Here is a 22,927-nt window from a genome sequence, read left to right on the forward strand (position 1 = left end):
CCAACGCTTTCAGGACCAGCTGCGTCTCTTAAACATATTATTTTGGTCAATGTCTCAATAGACATTTATTTTTACGCAGCAACTTTTGCGTGCCCTGAGACACTACAGGCCTAATGCAGCGGCTCATTATGAAAGCTCCAATCCCCATCACCAGTGTCCGCCCCTGTGCTGGACAACATGTCATGCTCTGGACTGGCACAGCTGCTGACGTATTGCACGGGCATCTTTATGGCTCTGCTGATTTTTTAAAACAAACAGGATATAATGATCAGGTTTGTCTATGGCCTTTATAGCTCATTGAATGGAAAAAAAAAAAAAAAAGCTGCTAGCACCAGTTGCCCTGTCAAGGCTAATACATACACAAGTTGAAAATTCGATACCAAATGACCAGGACTAAAAACGAGCATAATATCCCAAGTGCCCGCTCAGACATGGGCCTACAGTAGGATGCGCACGCATGGCCTGCACCAGCTGAGGCATTCTGTGCAGTCTCTCCCTCTCACCACACACTCTCATTAGCATTTCTTTTCTAGCGTCACTATGGTCCGGTTTCCCGTTGCAAATCGGACTTCACAACCGAAAAAAAAAAAGGTTTTAGGTCGCCCCGGGCGTTCAGGGGAGGGCAGCCTGGAGGCGAGACCTCGACCTCCCGCAGTGGCGCTGTAACGCACACTTCCATCCCCCTCTTATGAATATTCGAGCTAGGTGAAATCTCCCTTTAGTCCTCTCTAATCAGCCTAAAACTGCGATGTGATCACAGAGCGGGCGCACATCGATCAGATAGAGCCTCAGCCATCACCGTGAATTATCCAGGCGTCATGTCAAATCCTAATTGAGTCAAACGTTTGGCTCTCACAATGTTGCGGCCCAAACCGAGCTAAAGCTGTGTTACTATAGTCTACCACTAATGCAGGCTCTCACTGGACCCTCCATGAATGGGATCATTTAAGTAAAAAAAAAAAAAAAAGGAGACATTTTCCAGAGTCAATAATATGCAAAAAGTTTTATTAATTGTATTTTTTATGTTAGTTACATTACAAACATGTAGACATTTTATACACACAGTGAGCAAATAATAATAGGCCTTCAAAAACTGTGGGACTTTTGTTTCCAGATCCTAATTAGAATGATAGTCCATTTCAATTACCCATTTCCCAAAAGCTTTCAAAACAGAACTTCAAAACAGAGTCCTGCAGCCGGGCCACTGTTTAGCGCCACGACATGCTTCGAGTGCATGTCTTTAACCGCAGCCCAAGTCATTCTTGTGGACAAACATCTATCAGCTCAGTGGCCATTGTGAGGCCTGACACCGCGCCGTGCCCAATCAGGAGGCACGTTGTTGGGATGTCGCAAAGAGGAAGTGGAAAAAGGCTCGAGTCCATATTACATACATGTTAAAGCACACGCTTTGTCGTTTGTCGTCTATCCCCCGTGAAGAGTGGAAATGAACACTACGTTGTCCTGGTCTTGCAGTTGGTACTTGAGTTCCCCCTGAGAACATTAAGGATTGAATATTCAAAAACAGAGGATAAATACTTGCCAATGTGAGACTAAGGGGGGATCTAATCATGGACAAACTTTGGGTTTCCTTTACCTTCAGTGTGTGATTTAGTGACTGAATCTAAACTGATGTATGTATTCAGGGACGAACCATAAGAGCATAATACTCAGGGGCTTATAGAGGACAGGTGATCATTTTAAAATCAGAGTCAGCAAAATATAGTGCAGACAAATCCCATCACTAATATGTGTCTCGTTGACCTCAAACATTTCCTTTGTCCGGTGCAAGTGAAAGCAAACACAGTGGATGCTCACCATCAGCTCCCAGTCTGCGTCATTCACAAGCACCAGAATCCCTGGCCTCCTGTGGGAGAGAAAACACATCACTGGGAGACTTGGGAAAGGTAACGTTATATACAATAAATACTGGAGCCTTTGAAAACACATTTGGGGAATGGGTGTCTCGCAGCTTTAAATAAGGCATCGATAAAAATACACTTTAGTTAAACCTGAAACCTGAATCACACTGAATATTCAAAACTTGAAATACTGGAAGATTCATATTTCTCTTTGTCGTCTTTCAGCTTTTTAAAGAGCTAGAAAATGAAGCAAAATTCTAAAAATCTTTATAATGGACAGAAGTAGAATGTTTTTAACCTAAATTCATAATTATATAATATTACGATATTGTACAAAAAAATATAAATGAGCTAAAACAAAAAGGTACATGTTAAAGCATCTCCATCATAATAATGATTTACATATTACACTTTTTAATTGAAAATGATCCATCCATTAAACAAAGCACTTCATTTAATCTGGCGTGTACAAAAGCTTTCACCATGGGCTTAAGAACATTGCTGCAGAATTTACATTTTTTTCCTACCCAATACATTTTATACAGTAAATGATAATTTTCTAATAAACTAGCAAAAAGATATAACTGTACAGCCTGTCAGTGTAAATTAATGAGAGTCCAAAAATATCTCTTGATTGCAAAAAAGTCTTTTAAAAAGGATAATGGGGTAATCAGGGAGGGTGAAAACCTGCAAACCAAACATCGCAGACCTTTGAAGGTTGTTAATGTGTTTATGATGACAATACATAATATAGCCTTTTTTTTTTTTTAAAAGCATGATGCGAGTGGACCCGGAACACACAACGCCTGCATTTGTACATTTCAATTTGAACAAACGTCTGCAGTTGCACATCATATGACGTCAGTGAAAAAGAGCATCTGCAAAAACAGCCAAGATGACAAAAGAGGAAAAAGAACACAAAACAGTCCTTAAATGTCAATTGTTAGTGCTGATGTGATTCCATCTTTCTTTAAAGACAGTGCTGGCTCTCAGCGCAGAGCACACGCACACACACGAAACACACATCTAATCTATAGGGTTTATAGGTAGCCCAGCTTTTTCTCCATTCATTGGTGGGGTGGTGCTATAAATAGTTGTGCACAAAGGCAGCTGTAAAAGTCAGGCAGTCCTATAAGACCCGGACACACACACAAACACCCGCGTGAGGACAAACGCACTCCAGCACTGGGGAATCTGTGCATTGAAACCCATCACCTGAAGGTTACCTGTTTTTACAGTAAACGATAGCGATAGTAGAAAGCCGAGTAGTTCAGTACAATAAAATGAAAAAAATAAAATAAAATAAAATTAAACACGTTTATTAAATGTTTTTTTGCTTTATAATGGATCATGGATAGGATTATGTTTTAAAGAGTTTAAAATAATTGTTAAAATAAGAAGTGGTTCAACCTAGTTACTTCAATATATACAGTATATTATTATTAAGGTGAATCAACTCAGAGGTTGATTCAGAGGATTCAGAGGTTGCTTTAAAATAGACACCTCAAATGTCTATTTTAAAGCACCTTTTTGTGTCATTTTAGAGGAAAATGTTTCTCAGATTGTTTAGTAAAAAAATAAAACAATCTTTCAAACGCTTGTGGTTTGAATGACATGCTCAATTTGATCATTCAGACTGACTATGGAAAAGTCACATTTTGAATACTGGTGCATCAATATGCCTTAAGGAAGAAACTGTGGCTTCAGAAAGTTTGCAGATTAAAACATATATCCGTCTATTGTATATCTATATACAACTAGACACTACTACACAACTGCAGACCCATTCCATTGCTCTCATGTAAATGTACAGTGCTAAGTGCCAATTTTTTCTAACATTTTTCAGCATTTGACTTGAACATAACAGAGTAAATGCATGGGTATGAATACTTCCTGAACTCGCTGTGTGTTGGCGTCAGGTGTATGTCAAGTGCAGCCTTCTCACTTACACAGAGTCTCCCTGGACAAAGAGCTCGGGCCGTTCCTTTAGCAGGTTCTGTTGGATCCACACCAGCAGCTGCTTCACGTTCCCTGTGTGCACACACACGCACACACACACACACATACACACACATACACACACACAAAGCCAGGGCAGACAAGAGACCAGGGGTCAGAGGTGAGGGGTCAAGGTGCACAGTTCCAGCCTCCTGGTCGATGTGACGCGACAGAGGCACCAGGCGGGACAAGTTGGCCATACATGCGTCTATACTGTGTGTGTGTGTGCGTCGAAGCTGCATGTATATGGATGAGTGTATGTTTGGGGGGTGGGGGGGGGACACCGAAAAAGGAGGGGGAAGGGTCGGCCCCGATGTCACAGCCAAGACCGGCAACATTCACCTTGGACGCAGGGCAGTCGAAAGGATTCTGGAAATTGATCTTTATTATTTCTAATTTTGTCACATGTAAAAATGATCAAAACAGAAAAGACAGTTTTGGGGGGGATAAAATACATCGAATTCTGTCTTATTTTTTTTTTCTTTTCCCTTTTCAAAATACTGCACCAGTTTAAAAAATTACTCTCAGCTCTCAATGCACAAAAAGATTCAAAGTGGGAAAACACTGTAGTATCACCTAGTATCAGTAGCATAAGATAACAGCTTTTGCGAGTCCTTTTTTCAAACTATTGCCATTCAGAAACAGAATCTTCAATGACCACTTGGTACTGCATTTCAAATCGCTCACATAGCTTCGTATATAAACTAAAGCAGGTGGCGAATTATTCTGTTTAGGCCCATCACAATAAAAAGCCATACATCCAATAGCCCAGGAATCACACCCTTTGTCCGAGTGGACCTTTTTAATGTGTCCAGCCTGCTTCTGGATATCAGCGATGCTTGAATTTTCTATGAGTCTGACCCCTTGAACAATCAGATTGACCTTGTCTCAACAATGGCTTGAGCGCGGCTCCGGCAGACTGACAAGCCACAAAGGCGATGACAATGAGAGGTTTTAGGATAAATCCCCACTAAACATCTAACAATGAATATATTAAAGTTATGGCGCACATCAACGCTCAAAGATTCGGGCTGGTGGTGAGTGTGTGTGGCCTGATGCCGTTTTTTTTTTTTGTTCTAGCACGGAGACGAGAGCTACGTATAGACTCATATAGGTGGAACACTTTCCCTCGGTCGTTTCCATCCTCTTCCACGTGTGCAGCGGCGCATGTGTGCAACCACAGGTGAAATATAGAGGAAGGACGATCTGAAACAGCAACTCGGCGACCACGTTTACTTGGAGCTCTTGTGCGCACGGGTAGGAGTATAAATAGATAACAAAATGACTCAGATTAAAAGTCAAACCGGGGGAATTGTAGAGGATGAGGACATAGCGGCGGCAGATGGAGGAGATTGGACGCGGAATAGTGAGTCATTCCGAGGCAGGTGTGTGGAGAGTGCTCAAGTCTGCGGGCGCGCCACATCAGAGTTCAGCTGTATCAAACGCAAAGCTAATATCACATGAACAGTGCACGCCGCTGTGTAACCCACTGGAGAAAAGCAAGCCACGCGTCCATAATAATTCACGCTGTATGGACATCACCACCGCTGTCTGCGAGCAAAAGCCCATCACCGGCCTCCATTTATATTTGCGTCCTCAAACACACCTTGTCAGACAATTGCTTTTGCTTGAGCTTTCACGGTTTACTCCTCCTACTGAGCCTCATCCAGGGTGGAAGTTTTCCGCGCCATTGCAAATCATCTCCGCATCAATAACACAAAGGGATGTTCCCGACGCACAACCTTGTACGCCGTGTTTCGTCTGCCAATGCGTTTCCAGTTTAAAATTAGAAATCTACCCTCGGCTGCCTGGTTCAGACGCCTGCACTTTCATCACTCTAGCTCCGCGTGTCACCGCATAGCAAAGCGTCCTATGGAGAGTCATATGGCATGAAAAGAACGCACATGACTTTGGGCTTGATACATGTGTGTCGGGGCATGCCTCGCTGCGCCCTGCCCAGGTTAATTGCCCGGCTGTCGGCGGCTAACTAGTATAATGATAGTGCTGGTTTTCTTGAGGGCCTGAGTGTATAAAAATGAAAACAAGATGAACAACTTGCTTTAAAAGACTCGCACGCACACACACACACCGAGAAAAAACCCACAGAAAAAACGACAAAGCAGTGAATATTGACCTGTCCCTCTGCAGGGCTAAAACAGGACTAATCACTAGTGCAGTCATAACTCCTTCTTTGTGGTGACTCCTTTCTGCCTCGGACTATTGGTATTTTTCTCCACCATTACCCCTTATTCGCTCTTTCATCCCGCTGCCCATTTACTTTTTCATTTGCTCGGCCTCTCTCCCTTTCACACACTCTCATAAAACCTGCTCTCCTCCCCCCGCTCGCTGCTTCTACCTTTTGCCCTCTTGATTTTATATCCTTCTTCCAAGGCACTCGGCCATCAAGCATGTAAAGAACGAAAAAAAAACAAAAAAAAACGAAGTTGCATTGGGAGAATAAACCGCGTGAAAGCTTGGACGTTCGTTTCAACTTTGGCGAGCTATTTGGGGGGGGGGGATATTTTACGGCATCTGAAGCAGCTAGTGTTTGAAATGAATTGTAAAATCGTATGCAAATCCGATCTGTCACAAACGGACGGGTTACGTGGCGAATGTACAGGTTGAAATGGGATACGCGGGATTGATCGCGGTGAGGTACAGGTGGAGGGGGAAGAGGAACGAGGGCGCAAAAAGGAGATAGAGGGGGGGAGATGCGTCACAAGCTCCAAGTGCATTCTGGGAAAAGGCTGCGTTGCGTGGGTGGGAAAAGGACTAAGGCGAGGGGAGGCAAAAGGCGCCATTTTGACACAATTTAAATCCTCGCTCGCTTTGCATTGTGGTGATTTCCGTGCATAATTATGATGGTTGTTTAGAGGTGGGGAGGGGAATGGAGAGGGGGGGGGCGATCCATCGTGATGGTGATGCGTGGAGCAAAAAAAAAAAAAAAAAAGTACGCGCGCTGTACAGACCAGGGGGTTTTGTGGTGGATACGAGTGTCTGTGTGGGGGTGGGGTCTTTCAGTCGAGGGTCATCAATCACCGGCTGGGGTCAAAGAGAAATGCGAAGGATTGAGAACCAATTATATCTGCCCGCTCTGCGTCCTCGCCATCACTGCGGCCAGACGTGCACACACGCACCATCCAAAAGTAGCGGGGATCTGAAATAAATATTGTGGAGTTTTTTTGGATATATAACATTGCACATAAGAATAAATGGAGGCAGAAAATAGCAATTGGACTGGTAATAGATAAAGAGAATAGATAATAAAGGTGCTATGAAATTTTAATTTAAAAAAAATGCACCTTTTTTCCCCAATATAAATAATTTAAAATATATAAATCAGTGTTAAGTGCTCAAAAGGGGCAAAACATTGTCCGTATCCGTGCTCAAAGAGTGCTCATGTGATGACTCGGCCGGACATTCTTTGTTCTGGTCAACTTTTGTCTTTTTTGTCGTCGTGGGAACATTAGCATCACGGGTGAACAGCCTTTGTGTGTGGAAAAAAAAGTCAAATATTTTTTAGTATCCTGCACGAACAGTCAATACTGCTCAAACCACATCAGCTCGAGGCAGTTCAAACTTTTTCTTTTTCTTTTTTTCTTTTTTTTAAACGTGTACAATTTACAAATATTGTCAAACACGCAACTATAAAACTCACCATTTCTGAGTTCGGGAAAATGGAAAGAGCTGCAGGCAGGTTTCTCTTTGCACCACTATGACTTGTTAGTGACCCGTGAGAGAAGGAGCCCGGGTCTCGCAGCCACATAAAATCCAATCAATATGGATTGGGGGATGAAGAAGTTTTATGTCTGGGCGAGCAGGTAGACATCATGCGGGACGTGAGCTGGAAAAGTCCTGAACAAGCCTTTTGCTTCTCTCCAAAGGAACGTTAAAGTTTTCCAGTATCCTTTTTGCTTTTAATAATGCCACCATCATTCCCTCTAAAAATCCAACATCACTGGTATTATTCCTATGGGACTCCTGTACCGACACTTTAAACGGAAGCACGTTAGCATCCAAAATTATTTGTGTTTATTACGCGTTTTCAACAAGCAAACGTTATTCATGGTTGATTTTTACTCATTCTTTTTTAGTTATTGTCAGAAGTGTGCATGTTTGCCCATATTCATCTCATAGAAAATACTGCAGACTATATGTTATTGACATCAAGGCTTTTATCATCACATCTCCTGATTGTATGCAATCTAATACACACTCACACTCAGCAGATACTGTCCTAGTCTTGTCAGATCTTATAGGTTTGTGATGAACCTTTAAAATGGCCCCATTATTGTTGTCAATGTTTGTAGTGTAACATAGTGTTAGTTACTGCATTATCTAATCACATATTGCTCTCTGGTTCTGGTTTTGTGGGTCAGTTATAGCAGTGGTTTCCAACCTTTTTTGCCTCGCGTACCCCTTGAGTCGTGGATTTATACTCTAAGTACCCCCTACCTTGAGGATTTTGACAATATTATGACAAAGTGACCAACTAAATTAATATTATACAGTATTTAACAGTGTGTTGTGTTCAAAATTAAGCAAAAATACTCTCAAAATCAAACCATTTACTGAAAAACATAATTAAAACTAACTTTCCTTTGAAATTCATATTGAAATTCTATTCAGTTTCACCATCTTTTTTTTATCTGAAATAATTCCAAGTACCCCCTGTTAAATGCTCAAGAACCCCCGGGTCCCCGTACCCCTAGTTGGGAAACATTGGGTTATAGCAGGGGTGTCCAAACTTTTTTCATGGGAGGCAGCATATTGAAGTGTACACGGGGTGAAAGGCCATAGATCAGTAGTTAGTGCCGCAAAACCTTCGACCAGCAGAGGTTTAAATTGTGCCCCTTACGTCTATTTAAGCTTAAAACCTTCATGCCAGCTCTGTCTCACAATAAAATGTTAGTTGTTAGGTTAGAATTGTATAGAATTGTTACATTTCAAATAAAAAGGTCAATCTCTGGTGATGTGTACCGATACAGCAAGAGGCCGAGGGCCACCATAAACAGGTCTGAGGGCCGCATTTGGCCCCCGGGCCGCACTTTGGACACCCCTGGGTTATAGGATCAAGAAAAAAATGGAACTAGAATAATTTAGCAGAATAAAGAAAAGAACAAAACAAGAGAAAAAAGATGTAAAGTTGTATGAAAGAATGAAAGGGATGTTCTTGGTGCTAAACTCAGTATTACTCACAGGGCTCTGATTGGCTTGGGAGAGTCACATGATGCTTCTTTATGCCATCAAACAGCAGTTCTGCACCCCCTCTAAAGAAATCCAAAAGATTATTGCAGTTTTACCACTTCAAATGCACACAATGTAAATGATGCACTTAAACTAAAGGCAGGAGGCAGGGATGTGAGGAAACACTGGGCAAGTCGACTCCAATCAAATAGACTAAACTGTCTTACTAAGTAAAGAGAAAATGTCCCAGTGAAAGCTTCTCTTTGAACACAGACTTCCTTGTTTCTTCTTCGCGACTCAGCCCCATCGTAAACTGAAGGCTACACGCATTATATTTAAAAGTTTACAGAGGCTAGCTTTTAGCTGTTGAAGACATGTAACCTCGTTTTTTAGGAAGCGGATCGTCAATCTATTTATCAAAACGTAAGACATGCGTGCGAAATATCATCCGTAAACACCCGCTTAAAAGACACAACAATATCAATGCATCAAAAAGCTCTAAAGTCACAATACACCCACCCAAACTCCAGATTTATGGATATGGGCGCTGCCATGTTGTTTGCACATGCAGGAAGAAGAGGCGGCGGTGTAACCGGAAGTGACGTCAGCTGCTGGGGGAAAAAAGTAGTCGCTTGCTGATGAAGAAAATGGTGAGAATGTGAACAGTGATGTGAATCTGTTTCATGCAATATTGTAGCCACGGATTATAACCTATATATGTATGATATTACTAATCTTATTACCTCATAGCCTAGTGTTAAAACATGTTATAGTTGTAGCAAATAGTTTCTTACCTTCATACCTACAAATGCTTTACACATTTAGGGTTTTATTCACAATGACTGAAACTTGGCCAGTTTTAACACGTGTTATTTGGTTTTGCCAGGGAAATGTCTGTAATAGTGGTACATGAAAGTCCAGAGAGCATGTGTGAATGCACATCTGTCTGTCTCCCTGTTCTCCACATGCATAGATCCTCAATCATAGCAGTGACAGGTCTGGTCCCAGTATACATGACTGGGTGGATATGGTTGAGGGTAAAAAGGGGGTCGGTCAGAGGTTTGAATTGCAAATCTCCTGCCTTCTGTTGGCGTCCAAGCCATAGCAGGCCTTTGCGTGTCTGCATTCATGTGTTAATGAGGAGTCAGTGCAGGGGCACATAGACAGATCGACCAGGGGCCTGGCAGGGGCCAGTGTGATGCGTGGGTGAGAGAGACAGGCGGGAAAATCAGAAGTCCCCCAACAGTGCACACAGCTGTGAGAAGTTTGAGCTATAATAAAGATATGTTCATAAGCTGCTGTGTTGTTGAAACAGACATAATGTGAAAAGTGACAAGTGCAGATGCAGTGGGGAAAGCTACAGGCATACGTTTCATGGTTGTAGAGTGACACCCTGGAATGACTGTATCTGAATAAAGTGCCAGCTCATGAAACATCCAACATTTATATGTGCTCACAAAAGAGTGAAGATATATTTTTTTATTTGTTTAACGAAAACTAAAAGCATGTTATGTATTTATTTTATGTTTGGGAAATCATTGTTTAGCCTTATACATGACAGCACCTCTTGCTCTATGATTGTTTTGTTATGTCGAATGTCAGACCTAACTGTTTTGCTGCCAGAGTTGCACACAACAGGTGACAATGACCAGCGCAATGGATTAGATCTGAAAAGACTGGGCCAGAGATTAGGGTTGAATTGATGATGCTTGGATGGCTGCTTGGCTGGTTTGCAGGGCTGAGAGCTTTTCGGTCTGTTTCAATAAGGAACATAAAGCGCTGAAATTAACATGTACCATGATACAAAGCAGAGAGAATCCTCTTAGAGATTACATCCATAACATGTTACGCCTATGGAACTGTATGGGGAGAGGAGACAAAGAGCAGAGCGGATGATAATTTACCATTGTAGCTGCATCCTATTCTTTCTCCTTTGTCCATTGTACGCTGATGCGCTTTGGTTGTCCCTCTCTGTTCGGCATCAAACCCCATTCAAATACTTGCTTCTATTTTAGGTACTACCTGGAAAGAACAGTGTAACAGCTGCCAGGCCACACTACTGCCTACTGCATGAAGATGGTCTCGGTAACAGCAGTACAACATCTGTGTACTGGGTCTCATACACACACCATAGTGACAAAAGCACGCAGGAACACACTCCATCTGTCTTTGTCTGCCTCCCGCTGCCATCACCATGGACCTGTCTCAGCACAACAATGTGAGATACTTCTTGCACATGCTCTGTGCACCTCATGCCTGCAGTACTTGTAAACTGTCACCTTTTGGAGGTATAAAACACTGTGAGAGCGCTGCTGGTGGAGATGATAAAGGAGGAACAATGGTGGGCTGATGAGTGCACAAGGAGACAAGACTGCGGACCCGGAAGTGAGCTGACACATGTACATATAATATACAGGGCCAGAATGCTGAGGTCAGTTCTGGAGGGACTTTGGTTTGGTCATGCTGCCCCTGCTGGTTGAAAAGGCACATTGGATGCATGTGACTTAACCTGTGTAGAGGAGATTTTTAAGATATCATCGACTTGACTGGGTTGATTGAGTCTATGACATTCCGCCTCTTCAGAGATCTCGCTCTTATAGTCAGAGGTAAGACAGGTTAGCACACTGTCACTATTTTTGATTATACATTTGATCATAAGAGCGACTGCCAAAGATAGAGCCAACGAAATTTAAAAATCTCTATGGAAAATTCTAGGACTGAGAGCCTAAACCAAAGGTTCACGTTGTGGCACTTTGGCTTCTCCTGGCGGTTACTCTACTTCCACTTTTCTGTCCAATTCAGCCCTAACCAGCTCAACGGTGTTACATTTGCGGCCTTGCGTGGAGCTGCAGATTGCAGAGGTAGCCATTTTGGTTCAGGGTGCCACTGAACAAGTTAGTGACCCTAGATCCAGCAAAACAGCCCCCTATACCATCACGTGTCCTCCTCCAGGGGGAAGCACATTTATGGAAATACTTTTATGAGTTAAAAGTTTTGAATACATTTTGGTCAATATATTACTTTCATACATTTCTTATTATTTCATATCAAGAGTACAATGATGCATTGAACAGTATGATTATCAAGAAACATGACGGAAAAAAAAACACACAAAAAAAACCTTTTTTTCTGACCTGTAGTGTTCATCATGTATTTATGATGTATTTATATATTATTTTATTTACTACTGAAGTACCCTCTTTTCTGTGCAAATGAACAGCCTTTCCTATTTGTGTTAGGCTATGTATCAATCCTTATAAATGAGATTACTGTTACTTACAAAATCATTTAAATTAAAGATATTAAACCAAACAATTATTTGGGCATTCGTTTTATTTCAAAAAGTGAATTGATATTTACAGTACATAAAAACATGACATACATTATTTTCCCATCTAACATTTTGCTTTTATTTTCCATTATTCAGTCAAGTCTGAGCACTTCTGAACAGCATTCGAGGGACAGGGGGGAAACAAAGCATAAATACATTATCACCGTAATAAAATCCAAACCATTGTCTTTTCCTTGATCTTATTACGAAAGAAAATTGCATTGCATTTATGGCGCCCATGTTACAATTGTCGATGTTTTCTAACTAAAGGGCGCCCTCTGCTGGGACGACATGGGAGAGGCACCGCTATCTGGTTTCAGTGCAGCGAATGAAAATTAAAGATAAAAAAAGAGCAAAAGACTGACCGACTACAATCAATGAATAGTAGATGTAAGTTAAAGCCTATCGGTGCCTTGCTTTTCACTTAATCAATGACAGTTTGTTATAAATAATGAAGGTAAAAAAGTATATCAAATCAACAAGAAAGCTGGGATTGCATGTGGCCTTCAGGGGTCAAAGCCCTTTGGTTCAGTGATTGTACAGATCTTATTGGCTATTTTCAAATAAATACTGTAACAAAACAGCACAGCCAAACAATGACTAATGAGTGGTATTTGTCTGATAAAAAAATAAAAAATGAAATCGTGCACCTAAAGCACAACAGCCGAGGACTGTGCTCATAGTGAACTCACATAGTAGAAGGTTAAAGCAATATTCCACTGGATTACACAATAAAAGCACCGGTAACCATGCCAATCACTTTCACAATGTAGATTTTAATTTAGCGAATAAACGGTTTGTGAACAGGAATATTGCTTTACCCACATTATAACCATGAGAGAACATGTTAGCTATGTGATGGTAAAAATACAAGTCAAAAGTTTCTCTTTCTAATATTTTAACAACTCACAAAGCCCTCGTTTCCATGTTGCAGCATTAGTTCTATAAATGCTTCATTTCTGAGACATTTATTAATGCATGCCTAATACATTTTTGATGATTTTCAATGGGATAGTCAAATACATTTTTTTTTTTTACACAATTCACTCTGCTTGATCACTGGCTGATGATCCAGCTGTATAAATGTCCAAACTGTTTTGGTAATTTGATCATGAACAATAAATAAGACTAAAAAATCACAAAAAATGCTGATGACGTAAAGAAGGAATGTAAACACATACATACACCCAAACACATTCACACGATACACCTGTTATGAGCTATGCACGTTATCGTCTTGTTTCTCGTCTGCTACAGTGTAACAGCAGTGGATTCGAACAACAGCGTTTGTAACATGTAACAGTTTGTACCAAGCGCAGAAGCCCTTCTTCTCTCACTCAGTCCATCTCGTCCCTGCTGCGTTTAAACATCTCGCACAAAGTGAGGAGGTCCACAGAGAAAAACAGAATACATCTGTTCCTTAAAGGAGTCCACAGTGAGTGCGACGCTTTATTATAAATGAGTCCATCTCCTCTGTTCTATTGCTCACATCACATGCTCTAGCTGCCTCTGAACTTGCTCCTCTCCAAACGTCTCTCCAAGCGTCTGCTCCCCCACATCTCTGGAGCCGAAACATCAGTCCAGTGTTGAGTGTCTGTACGGTAACACAGGGTCACACCGGGTGGTCGTGGTGGCAGCAGGTGGAGGGGTGGGTGCTATAGCTCACTTTGACGGACAGGAGGCTCCAGCTTGTGTGACAGCGCGGTCAGGACTTTGTCAAACTTCTCGTAACGCTCTGACTGACTGCCCTCAGAGCCACGACTTCCCCAGAGGAGACGCATCTGGAATTCTGTTTGAAAGATTTCACCAATTTCTGCGTGCTCCTGGAAATCTGTGAGGAGAGACAGTTAATTATAAAGTTATAATATTATCACAAGTTTGGTCAAATGTTAATATATGTCTTTCTTGATTTCAATTTCAACCTTTTTTGGCGACTCGCGCACTACACAATAACAATCACTGGTGTCAGCAAACCCCCAGGGCACTTTTTCCAGTAAAACTACATTGAAAATATGTCTCCCATATTTTATGGCAACCTCCCATGCCGTTCCCAAGCCCCAGGTTAAAGCAGTAATAAGTAACTCATGCCCCAAGAGGCCATAGGCGCCACTGCAGGTGTCGTAGCATATTGCGTTTTTTTACTCATTAATTGTCCGTGTGCGTAAATACTATGCAGACAGAAAAGACAAAGGGACAGAGGGATATTGTACATCCAATTACACAATGGAGATCATTTTTTTCACTCAAACTTCGCTGTAAATACTGTTTAAGTGGCGCTAGCCCACAGTTAGCTTTGCCCGTTAGCCTGTTAGCTTCTTCTTTGTAATCTATTAGTGTGTATTGGGGCCACCAACCCGGTGCAGGAAAGCTGCAAGTGTTGCTTTCTGGCCAGAGACACCAGGGGGAGATGAAAGACCCCCCAATCATCCCATCAACACGGAAAGGATTTATTAAAGTAAACAAGTTGCTTAGTACTGCTTTAAGAAGCACTGGATTGCTACTCTACCTCTCAACGGGATGGACTGATAAAACAATTGGTTTACTGATTGACGCAACCAAATCTCGAGTTCACTGTGACTACTACAACAAGACGCAATAAATGTGTGCTAAATTAAAGTGATTTTTGAGATGGGAGAAGTGTCTTTTCCAAAGAAACAAAGACCGGTTGGTTTCATACTGCCGCCTTATGGATCGTTGGAAGAGCCTCTGTCGCCCCAAATAACCTATTGCTGCCCTACAGAGAATTGTGGATTCATTTGTACATTGTGAATTAATGTTGCAGTTCAATGCAAAGTACACAACGTCAGGGAAACAATTACACTACTGTAATAATAATACTTCTCTGAGATCAGCCCTGTTCGATAGCAAACTGAGCGTAAAGATGTGAGCTGATAAAGATATTGACAAGGCTCATTCAATAAAGCAGTAATAGGCTCGAACTGAGAACCGATTGGGGAAAGGTTAGAGATCAATACAGTACAGACAGTGTCCACGGGAAAACATGATAATTACATTACACTGGTCAAGTCCCCATCACTAATCCCATCCATCACTATCAACACAACGACATGTGATCCAGTGACCAAGAAAAAAGCAAAAACCTGTTTCTAACAATAGCCTAGAGGCCAATGGTTCTCAAGCTTTTTTGGTCACAGACCCTCGTATAACAAGTGCTGGTGTTTGAGACACTCATTCAAACATAGAAATACACATGGTCTTTGGCAGTTTTACTTTCTTATTTCAAGAGCAAGATTACCTTACACCCCCCCCCCCCTTTGTAGGCAAACAATAAGAGTCTACCTTGCAGTTTGGTCTCGGCGTTGCTTGTGTAGATGCCTCCGTGATGAGCTATGGTACGAGCTGCTTCCAGGTGAAACATGACCACGTCGACCCCGACCTCCGTACTCTCCCAGGCCTCCAGCCCCTCCCCCAGAGCCACGCCCCTCTCCAGTAGGGACAGGACCGGGATGATGTGGGGGAACGTGGTGTTGGACAGGACACTCGACTCTGGGAAGCACAAACAATGGAGTTAGTTTTGAGTAACCCGATTTATTCTTTTTAATGTTGCCACCATGCTGTACAGTGTGGAGGGATGTTTTAAGTTAAATTGATTTATTTGTTGCTCATTGCTAACACTCAACAGTAGTGCAATTGATTTCTAGGGGATCTGACGTGCTTCACCTCGCCATCTCATAAAGCTGTACAAGCGACTGAGATAAGCATGTTACTTCAGGAACGATAGTGAGACGTAGAAGGAAGTTTGAGACACTGTTAATAGTTAAACATCCACGCCCCCTTATTTCATGGTTTTAAAACAGGAAAAAAGTGCTAAATAAGTTGAGACCATTTACCATCTAGTCTTGATGGCGCAGTAGGTAGATATAGATTTAAAGCTCAATGATTCCACATTAAATACAGATTTCAGTAACTATTACAGAACTTTATTTCTTCCATCAGCACTGACTTTTGAACAAACCAAAACTAATTTTTTTCTTTAGACATGTTGCAATTAGATCTGGGTTTTCAGCAGACACTGAATTACTGTCTCACCACAACTGTAGTTCGTGGCTCCTTACTCAGGGCCAGATTTAAGTAAAATGGCCCCAGGGCTAAAGTTTTTTCAGGGCCCGCCATATACTGTATCTGTCTGTCTGTCCCACAGGGAGTTTTTTATTTTAATGGTGCAATTTGGTGCATTCTCATGCATCTTTACAGACCAATAGGTACATATTTGTTCCCAGTGTCAACTCAATGAAAATGGCTCAGACCTGATTTAGACCTGGTTTAGTCCTGGTTTGGTCTTGGTTTAGTCCTGGTTTATTTCTGGTTTAGTCTACATGTGAGGGAGTCTGAAAAGAGACTTATGCCCATGGGCCCTTCAACCTGCTGGGCCCCTGGGCTTAGCCCCTGTAAGCCCCTGCATAAATCCGGCCTTGTCCATACTGTCTCCAGTAGTATGTGCACCAACCTTTGCCATCATTGATATTCTTTAGAAAAGGCTTGAGTTTCTTCTCGTACAATATGGCTCCTTCTGTATGTCTCTGCCGTAACGTCATCCAGGTCTGTTCTAAACGTGCGATCTGCAGCAAAAACACCACATGCATTTTTCAGCAAAGAAGTTGCTTTACAACAATGATTTGTAGTGTGTGGCTGTGGTGTTACCTGTGGCAGCTCCAGGGCTCTCATTACTGCGGCGAACCCAAACATGTTCCCCACACTGCTCTTAAGCTCCGCTGCTAGTTGGATGGTTTTATGGAGCAATGCGGCCCGCTCTTCTGTGCTTCCTGTGCAGCCCAGCAGATCCACCGCCATCATTATGGACATAGTGTAGAATCTGTGATAATAAATGTGTGAGAAATTACTGCTTCACTATTGTCTATGTCTACATGTTGGAAAAACAAATACACATGCATGAGCCTATCGGCAATTTCACCTTTTTACAAAAGATAATGCTATGGTGCACATAAAGAATGGTAAAAGGAGAGCACGAAGGAGGAAGGAAGAGCAAAAGAAGACAGAAGGATACACAGAGAGAACTAAAGGGTGGATCAATAGCTGCATTAATGAAGGCGCTCCTGAATGATGCATTAAAAGAGTCTGTGAGACAGAGCCCGTTTGTACCTCTCCAGCAGGTCCAGTCTCAGCTGGTGTCCGTGTGGCAGAGTCAGTAACTCCAGCCCCGAGGACACTCCCATCATCCTCTGCAGCTCTGTGGTCACTCCGAATATTCTTGCAACCTACACCAGTGAAACAAGTGATTACTTCTTTCAGTTGTATGAGGATAGTATGTCTAGTCACTGAATAAGGCACACATACCTTGCAATCCACCACAGTGATGTGTTTCGCTGTAGTCCGTGCATCAGCTTCAGCAAGAAGCTCTTTGACTTTCTTCAGCACAGACATCTCCAGAGGCTTGTTCTCCGCTGGTAAAAGGCGTGACTCAAACCTATAAACACAAGCAGAGTTGCATGTTTATAAACACATAGGACTCATATATGTAAACATGCCACTCCGGATTGTAGCCCGGGCTAATTTCCATCCATTGTTCCACACTTGCACTCTCACTATTCACCAGGAGTACCCGGGAGAACATGTAAACTCCACACAGAATGGCCCTGTTCAGCCTGGGGATTGAACCTGGGACCTTCTAGCTACCCCACCGTGCTGCCCATTTGACTGACTTTTTGGTAAAATGGCTTCCTCCAATTCGCAGCTGCGTTTATGTGCACTCGAGTGTGGTACAACTCCCCAAAACAATACAATACACTTTTCTCCCCCAAGAGTAACAACTATTCAATACTCTTGATTCTATTCTCTGTCACTGTCAAACATACAATTTCTCACAGAAATTACTGTTAGTAGAACATTAAACCACGTTAACTATATAACTGACTCAATCATCAAAAGTTAATGACTGAATGTAACTCAGAATCTCAGATCATTATGTACAAATGGCTCAAATCTGCGGCATGTGAAAGACTGTGCTTTTGGTTTTTCAGTGGAAATTAAGTTTTATCACTGTCACATCAGTCAAGTGTGAATTCACAGAACAATTCTGATTTAGGCACCCTCCCTCAGGAGGACGTCAGCTGAGCTCTTTTATGCACCTCTCAGTTTGACAGTCTAAGCAGCACATGTACTGTATTAGCCCCGATACGAGCCTCCTCACCTCTGTGTTATCACGTGCGCATAAAGAACTTCTAGTTAGTGCTAATTCACAGCTCATATATGCCTGTTTGGGCCTTTAAATTTACAATTAGACAATTGAAATAACTGCAATTAGTCAACACATAATCATACCATTTCCCCCATTCCCACTCATTGTCCCCCTGGGTTTTATTGCATATAAAACCTGCTAGGCCCGCAGACCTCTGTACACATGTTCTGAAGTGCAGGTGCCTCTTGTTTATGTGTAGCAGGTCATATTTCAATCTTCTGTCACAATGCACTGAATCTTGACTTCACAAATCACTACGAGTTGATGTGTCTCACTTTGAAAAGCAAATAACGTGGGGACCGAGTGAAACCTAAAAAAGTACTTGCACATTTGCATCAGTTCAAATTCATATAAGCAACATTGGTATATTGTTTATTAATCCTGATCAAGAGTCAACTCCACAAGAGTCAACTCCACAAGGTCGCCCCGAGGGAGCTTGTTTTTTCATACCTGGACGGTCTGAAGGAAGACGCTGTCTCCACCTGTGGCGCACTGAACAGTCCCTCTCCGTCTCCCCTTACTCCCTCCTCCCTCCCCTCCTCCACTCTTAGCCTCTCCACGTAGCTCTTGGTGGGGGGCTTGGGCGGGGCACACGGTCTGAGGTCGCAATAGCTGCCGGCCGTCTCGGAGGAATGCGATTGGTGGGTGGGATGGTGGGCGGGCGAGAGGTGGACGGAGTGCGAGGTGTGAGCGGGGTGTTCAGGTGGGTTGTTGCAGGCTGTGGGACTGAGCTGTGGATCACTGGAACGTCGCATTATGGGAGAGGGCGGGACTACTGCGAGGGCACGTCCTCCTGAGTGACATCTCTGCCTGGTTACTAGAGGAGAATGGGCAAAAGTTAAGATTTACTCCAAGAAATGAATGTGAGTTCAGAAAGTAATCAGATTTATGAATTTTATCTATGTATATTTAATTATTTAGCAGTTTGACACTCCCTTGCGCCTTTCACAGACATAGTCATAAAGCATTTATACATTCACTCCATACTCCAGACCACCACCATGCATTCAGATCATTCATCCTGACCTATTGTACATGTTTTTAGTGGTAGGGGAAACTGGAGTACCTGGAGGAAACTTACGCAGACACTGGGGGGAAAATGCACGAGCGCTAACTGCTGTACTACCCTGCCGCCGATTGTAAATGAACATACAAAATGACATAGGATTTCCTAAGTGTGATTGTGAAACATGTAATGAATATAGACTTTTCCCTCTTCCTACATCACTTATGTTTCAGAACATTTTCTTAAAGTTGCCTCCTCAGTGTAAAATACTGTATAATAAAAAGCTAATAATAATTAAAGCATAATAAAAGCTAACCACAGCCATTATCCTTGATTGCAACGTATTACATTAATTTCAATAAACCTTTTCAGGATGTTTCTCAGGAAATATAATCACCATTATACGAGACTGATTATGCAAAAGTCATTTTAAATAATTTAAATTAAAATACAGGCCAGTGATCTTCATCAAACATGGATGTCTCCCAGCAGAAACTCAACGTCTGAAACCTAAAGGTAAATAAAACCTAACTACATTATTGAACTGTAACTGTCACAAAAAAGTAACATAAAAAAAGGATCATTCATTCAATATTATTTTTGAGAAAAATGAGCGGAACAATTTGCCGCAAACCCATTTTGATCCCCTAAGAAAGTCGACCTGTAGACATTCATTGATTAATAATAATTTGGAAGGTTTACTTGTCAAGCACTTTTCATACAAACTTTGTAACACAAGGGCTTTACAAATTGAAACTGATTCCCTAAGACCCTCTGACTCAGCCTTCCTGCCACATATAAAAACATATATACTCATCCCCCGTCCCACAGACACACAGACAAGCACACCCACACAAGCTATACAATAATGGATTAAGGCTGAGTACAGATGAACCAGGTGAGGAAGCACCATCAGAGCCGTCAAGACATCAACACTTCCTGGACACACTGTTTGTAAGTATATAAGTATATGCAGTAAGTTAAAGACATACTGGCTGTGTAGGCAGGAGACATTGGTGTTTCTCCGACTGGCGACAGTGGGCAGCGGTACTCCTGGATCTGGTCCATGCTCATGGCACAGTTCCGCATTGCGTCTTTATGGTGGTGGATTGTGGACGGGCTGGAAACAACATGATATGAATGTGAAACATATTTTCAAAGTCTGACTGTAGTAAATCTGTCAGTGCAGTGCGGTAAACTTTACAGGGCTCACAGGGGGTGGCACGTCGGGAGAGGAACAGAAGGTTAGGGGTATGAATTCTAATTACCATAAGGTTAGAGAAGAATATTCTTTTAAAGATATTTGTTAAGCCTCATAAGTAACACTAGACACTGTGTTATTTATGAATCAAAATGTTAAAGTAAATGAAATTGAAGCAGAAAAAAGTCAAAGAGAAACAGCCAAATGATAGATACATTTATATTTATATTTATATTTACATAATTACAGGCTTCAGACCTGTTGTTTATAACTTTCCTAACTTTACATTTATAACATCCCAGTTCTTTATAGGAATAAGTTTATTAGCCCATTTCACAATTTGCAGGAAGCAATAATGTCATTAAAAAGCCTGCCGCTAGTTCATAATCAATACAAATTCTTTTTAATTTGGTGCCCAGTACACAAAGGATTTTTTGGGTTATGAAATGCTTTTACAAAATACAGGAGGACAAAACAAATTGTATTCCAAAACTACAAAAAAGAAATCAGGAACAGGGCCTTAAAGCAGAACTAAGTTTCTTGTTTACCTTAATAAATCTTTTCGTAGTCCCTCTGGGGGTTATACAAGTAATGGGATGATTGGGGGGTCTTTCATCTCCCCCTGGTGTCTATGGCCAGAAAACCACAATTGCAACTTTCCCTGCACCGGGTCGGAGGCGCAATACACACTAATGGAATCACTAAGAAGAAGCTAACAGACTAACGAACAAAGCTAACTGCGGGCTAGCGCCATTTAAACATGCTACGACACCTGCAGTGGTGGTTATGGCCTCTAGGGGCATGAGTCACTTAGTACTGCTTTAAACTATGTCTAACATTTTGTCATTTTGAAGTGGCTGAGTTAATGTTAAAATTGTCAAACAGACTATCGGCAATGTGTATATTTTCGGTTGCAATATCATGAACAATACTTTATTACTATAGGTGTTCAATCTCCATGTTTTCGGTCCAGCCACAAAAGAGCAAAGATGTTTAGAGCTTTATCTTCCTAAAGTTCCTTTTCTTTTCTCTTTCAGTGAGAACATTTGCACTTTGTCTGCTCCTCTCACGTGGACAATAGCGTCTCAAAAAGAACGATGGATTAAGTGCACGAGTGGGAGAGTCACTGTGAAGCATTGCTGTGAGGGGTCAGTGAGGGGATTGGTGTTCACTACGCAAGAGGGAGTGCTAATGGGGCTGTAGGGATGAGGGGTCAGCAGTGCACTTATGAAGTAGGGCCTAAACAACAACACCACCTGCATCTGGGCACAGGTTCGGGCTCGGGGTCCACTGGAGGGGCCACGGGGCTCTCAACCGGGCTTGGGGTAGTGGAGCTGTCGCTGATTTTGTACATAAGAAACATAAATTTAAGAGGCTAATGGGAAAAGAAATGTAAATATGTAAAGGACAAAAAGGAAATACACAATCAAAAGGTTTCTCTATTATGTTATATTTGGTAAACTGACAAGAGAGAAAGGAGGCAAACGCGAAATGATGAGATAAGAAGAGTTGGAAGCTAACAAAAACATAAATAAAATCACCATATGTCTACAATATAATACGCTCTGTAAAAAATATGATTAGATTAGACTCTATATTTCCCTGCCGTCTCACCTGTGAGGTATCATCTTTTCAGTGGTCAGCCCGTCCATCATGGTGACACTCCTCCTCTTGATGTAAGAGCCTCTCTGGCTGGACGGGGAGTAAGCGGAGCCCTGCTTGCTGGACAGCGCAAAGGTGGCCTCCAGGTATCTGAGGGGGAGGGTCCTGCTGACGGGACAGTAGATATGCGCCCCGCTGGACTGGGACACAACTTTGCGCTGGCCAATGTAGTACCTGACCAGCTCCTGGACAGAGTCAAAACTGTCGGACTCCAACACATACTGCACCTGTGACAGAGGAACGCACTCATTAGAGCTGCACGATTTTGGAAAATTATCTATTCGCAGTTTGTCTGATAAATTATGTCTTAAAATCTAACAATGCACATTTTAAACATTTGAGAGAAGACCAAAATATAACATGCAAGCTAGCCTAACATGTTTAAACTTTTACATTTAACAATAACTTTGGGAGACAGGATTTTAAATTGTTGCATTGAAAAAACATTGTACAGCATAAATATTTA

At 42.0% G+C, this 22,927-nt stretch overlaps 2 protein-coding genes across 3 annotated transcripts in view; both read right to left on the bottom strand.

Moving 5' to 3' along the window:
* Nucleotides 1-1,210: 1,210 nt before the first annotated feature.
* On the bottom strand, nt 1,211-9,655 carry urm1 (ubiquitin related modifier 1). The gene is made up of 5 exons (XM_079551615.1): nt 9,564-9,655; nt 9,057-9,127; nt 3,809-3,890; nt 1,816-1,864; nt 1,211-1,491 (listed from the first exon to the last, which is right to left on the bottom strand). The coding sequence occupies exons 1-5, from the start codon at nt 9,596-9,598 to the stop codon at nt 1,423-1,425; spliced, it is 306 nt and encodes a 101-aa protein (XP_079407741.1). The 5' UTR covers nt 9,599-9,655; the 3' UTR covers nt 1,211-1,422.
* Nucleotides 9,656-12,371: 2,716 nt separating this feature from the next.
* sh2d3ca (SH2 domain containing 3Ca) overlaps nt 12,372-22,927 on the bottom strand; it is a 76,368-nt gene continuing 65,812 nt past the window's right edge. For both annotated transcript variants that reach the window (XM_079582586.1, XM_079582587.1), the window contains 9 exons: nt 22,414-22,688; nt 20,591-20,718; nt 19,043-19,409; nt 17,692-17,821; nt 17,497-17,612; nt 17,038-17,209; nt 16,844-16,955; nt 15,676-15,882; nt 12,372-14,206 (listed from right to left, as the gene is read on the bottom strand). In XM_079582586.1, the coding sequence (XP_079438712.1) occupies nt 14,031-14,206; nt 15,676-15,882; nt 16,844-16,955; nt 17,038-17,209; nt 17,497-17,612; nt 17,692-17,821; nt 19,043-19,409; nt 20,591-20,718; nt 22,414-22,688 (1,683 nt within the window). In that variant the 3' untranslated portion in view covers nt 12,372-14,030. The remainder of the gene's footprint in view (nt 14,207-15,675; nt 15,883-16,843; nt 16,956-17,037; nt 17,210-17,496; nt 17,613-17,691; nt 17,822-19,042; nt 19,410-20,590; nt 20,719-22,413; nt 22,689-22,927) is intronic.

The sequence above is a fragment of the Gobius niger genome (assembly GCF_951799975.1).
Source record: "Gobius niger genome assembly, chromosome: 2".
Lineage (NCBI taxonomy): Eukaryota > Metazoa > Chordata > Actinopteri > Gobiiformes > Gobiidae > Gobius > Gobius niger.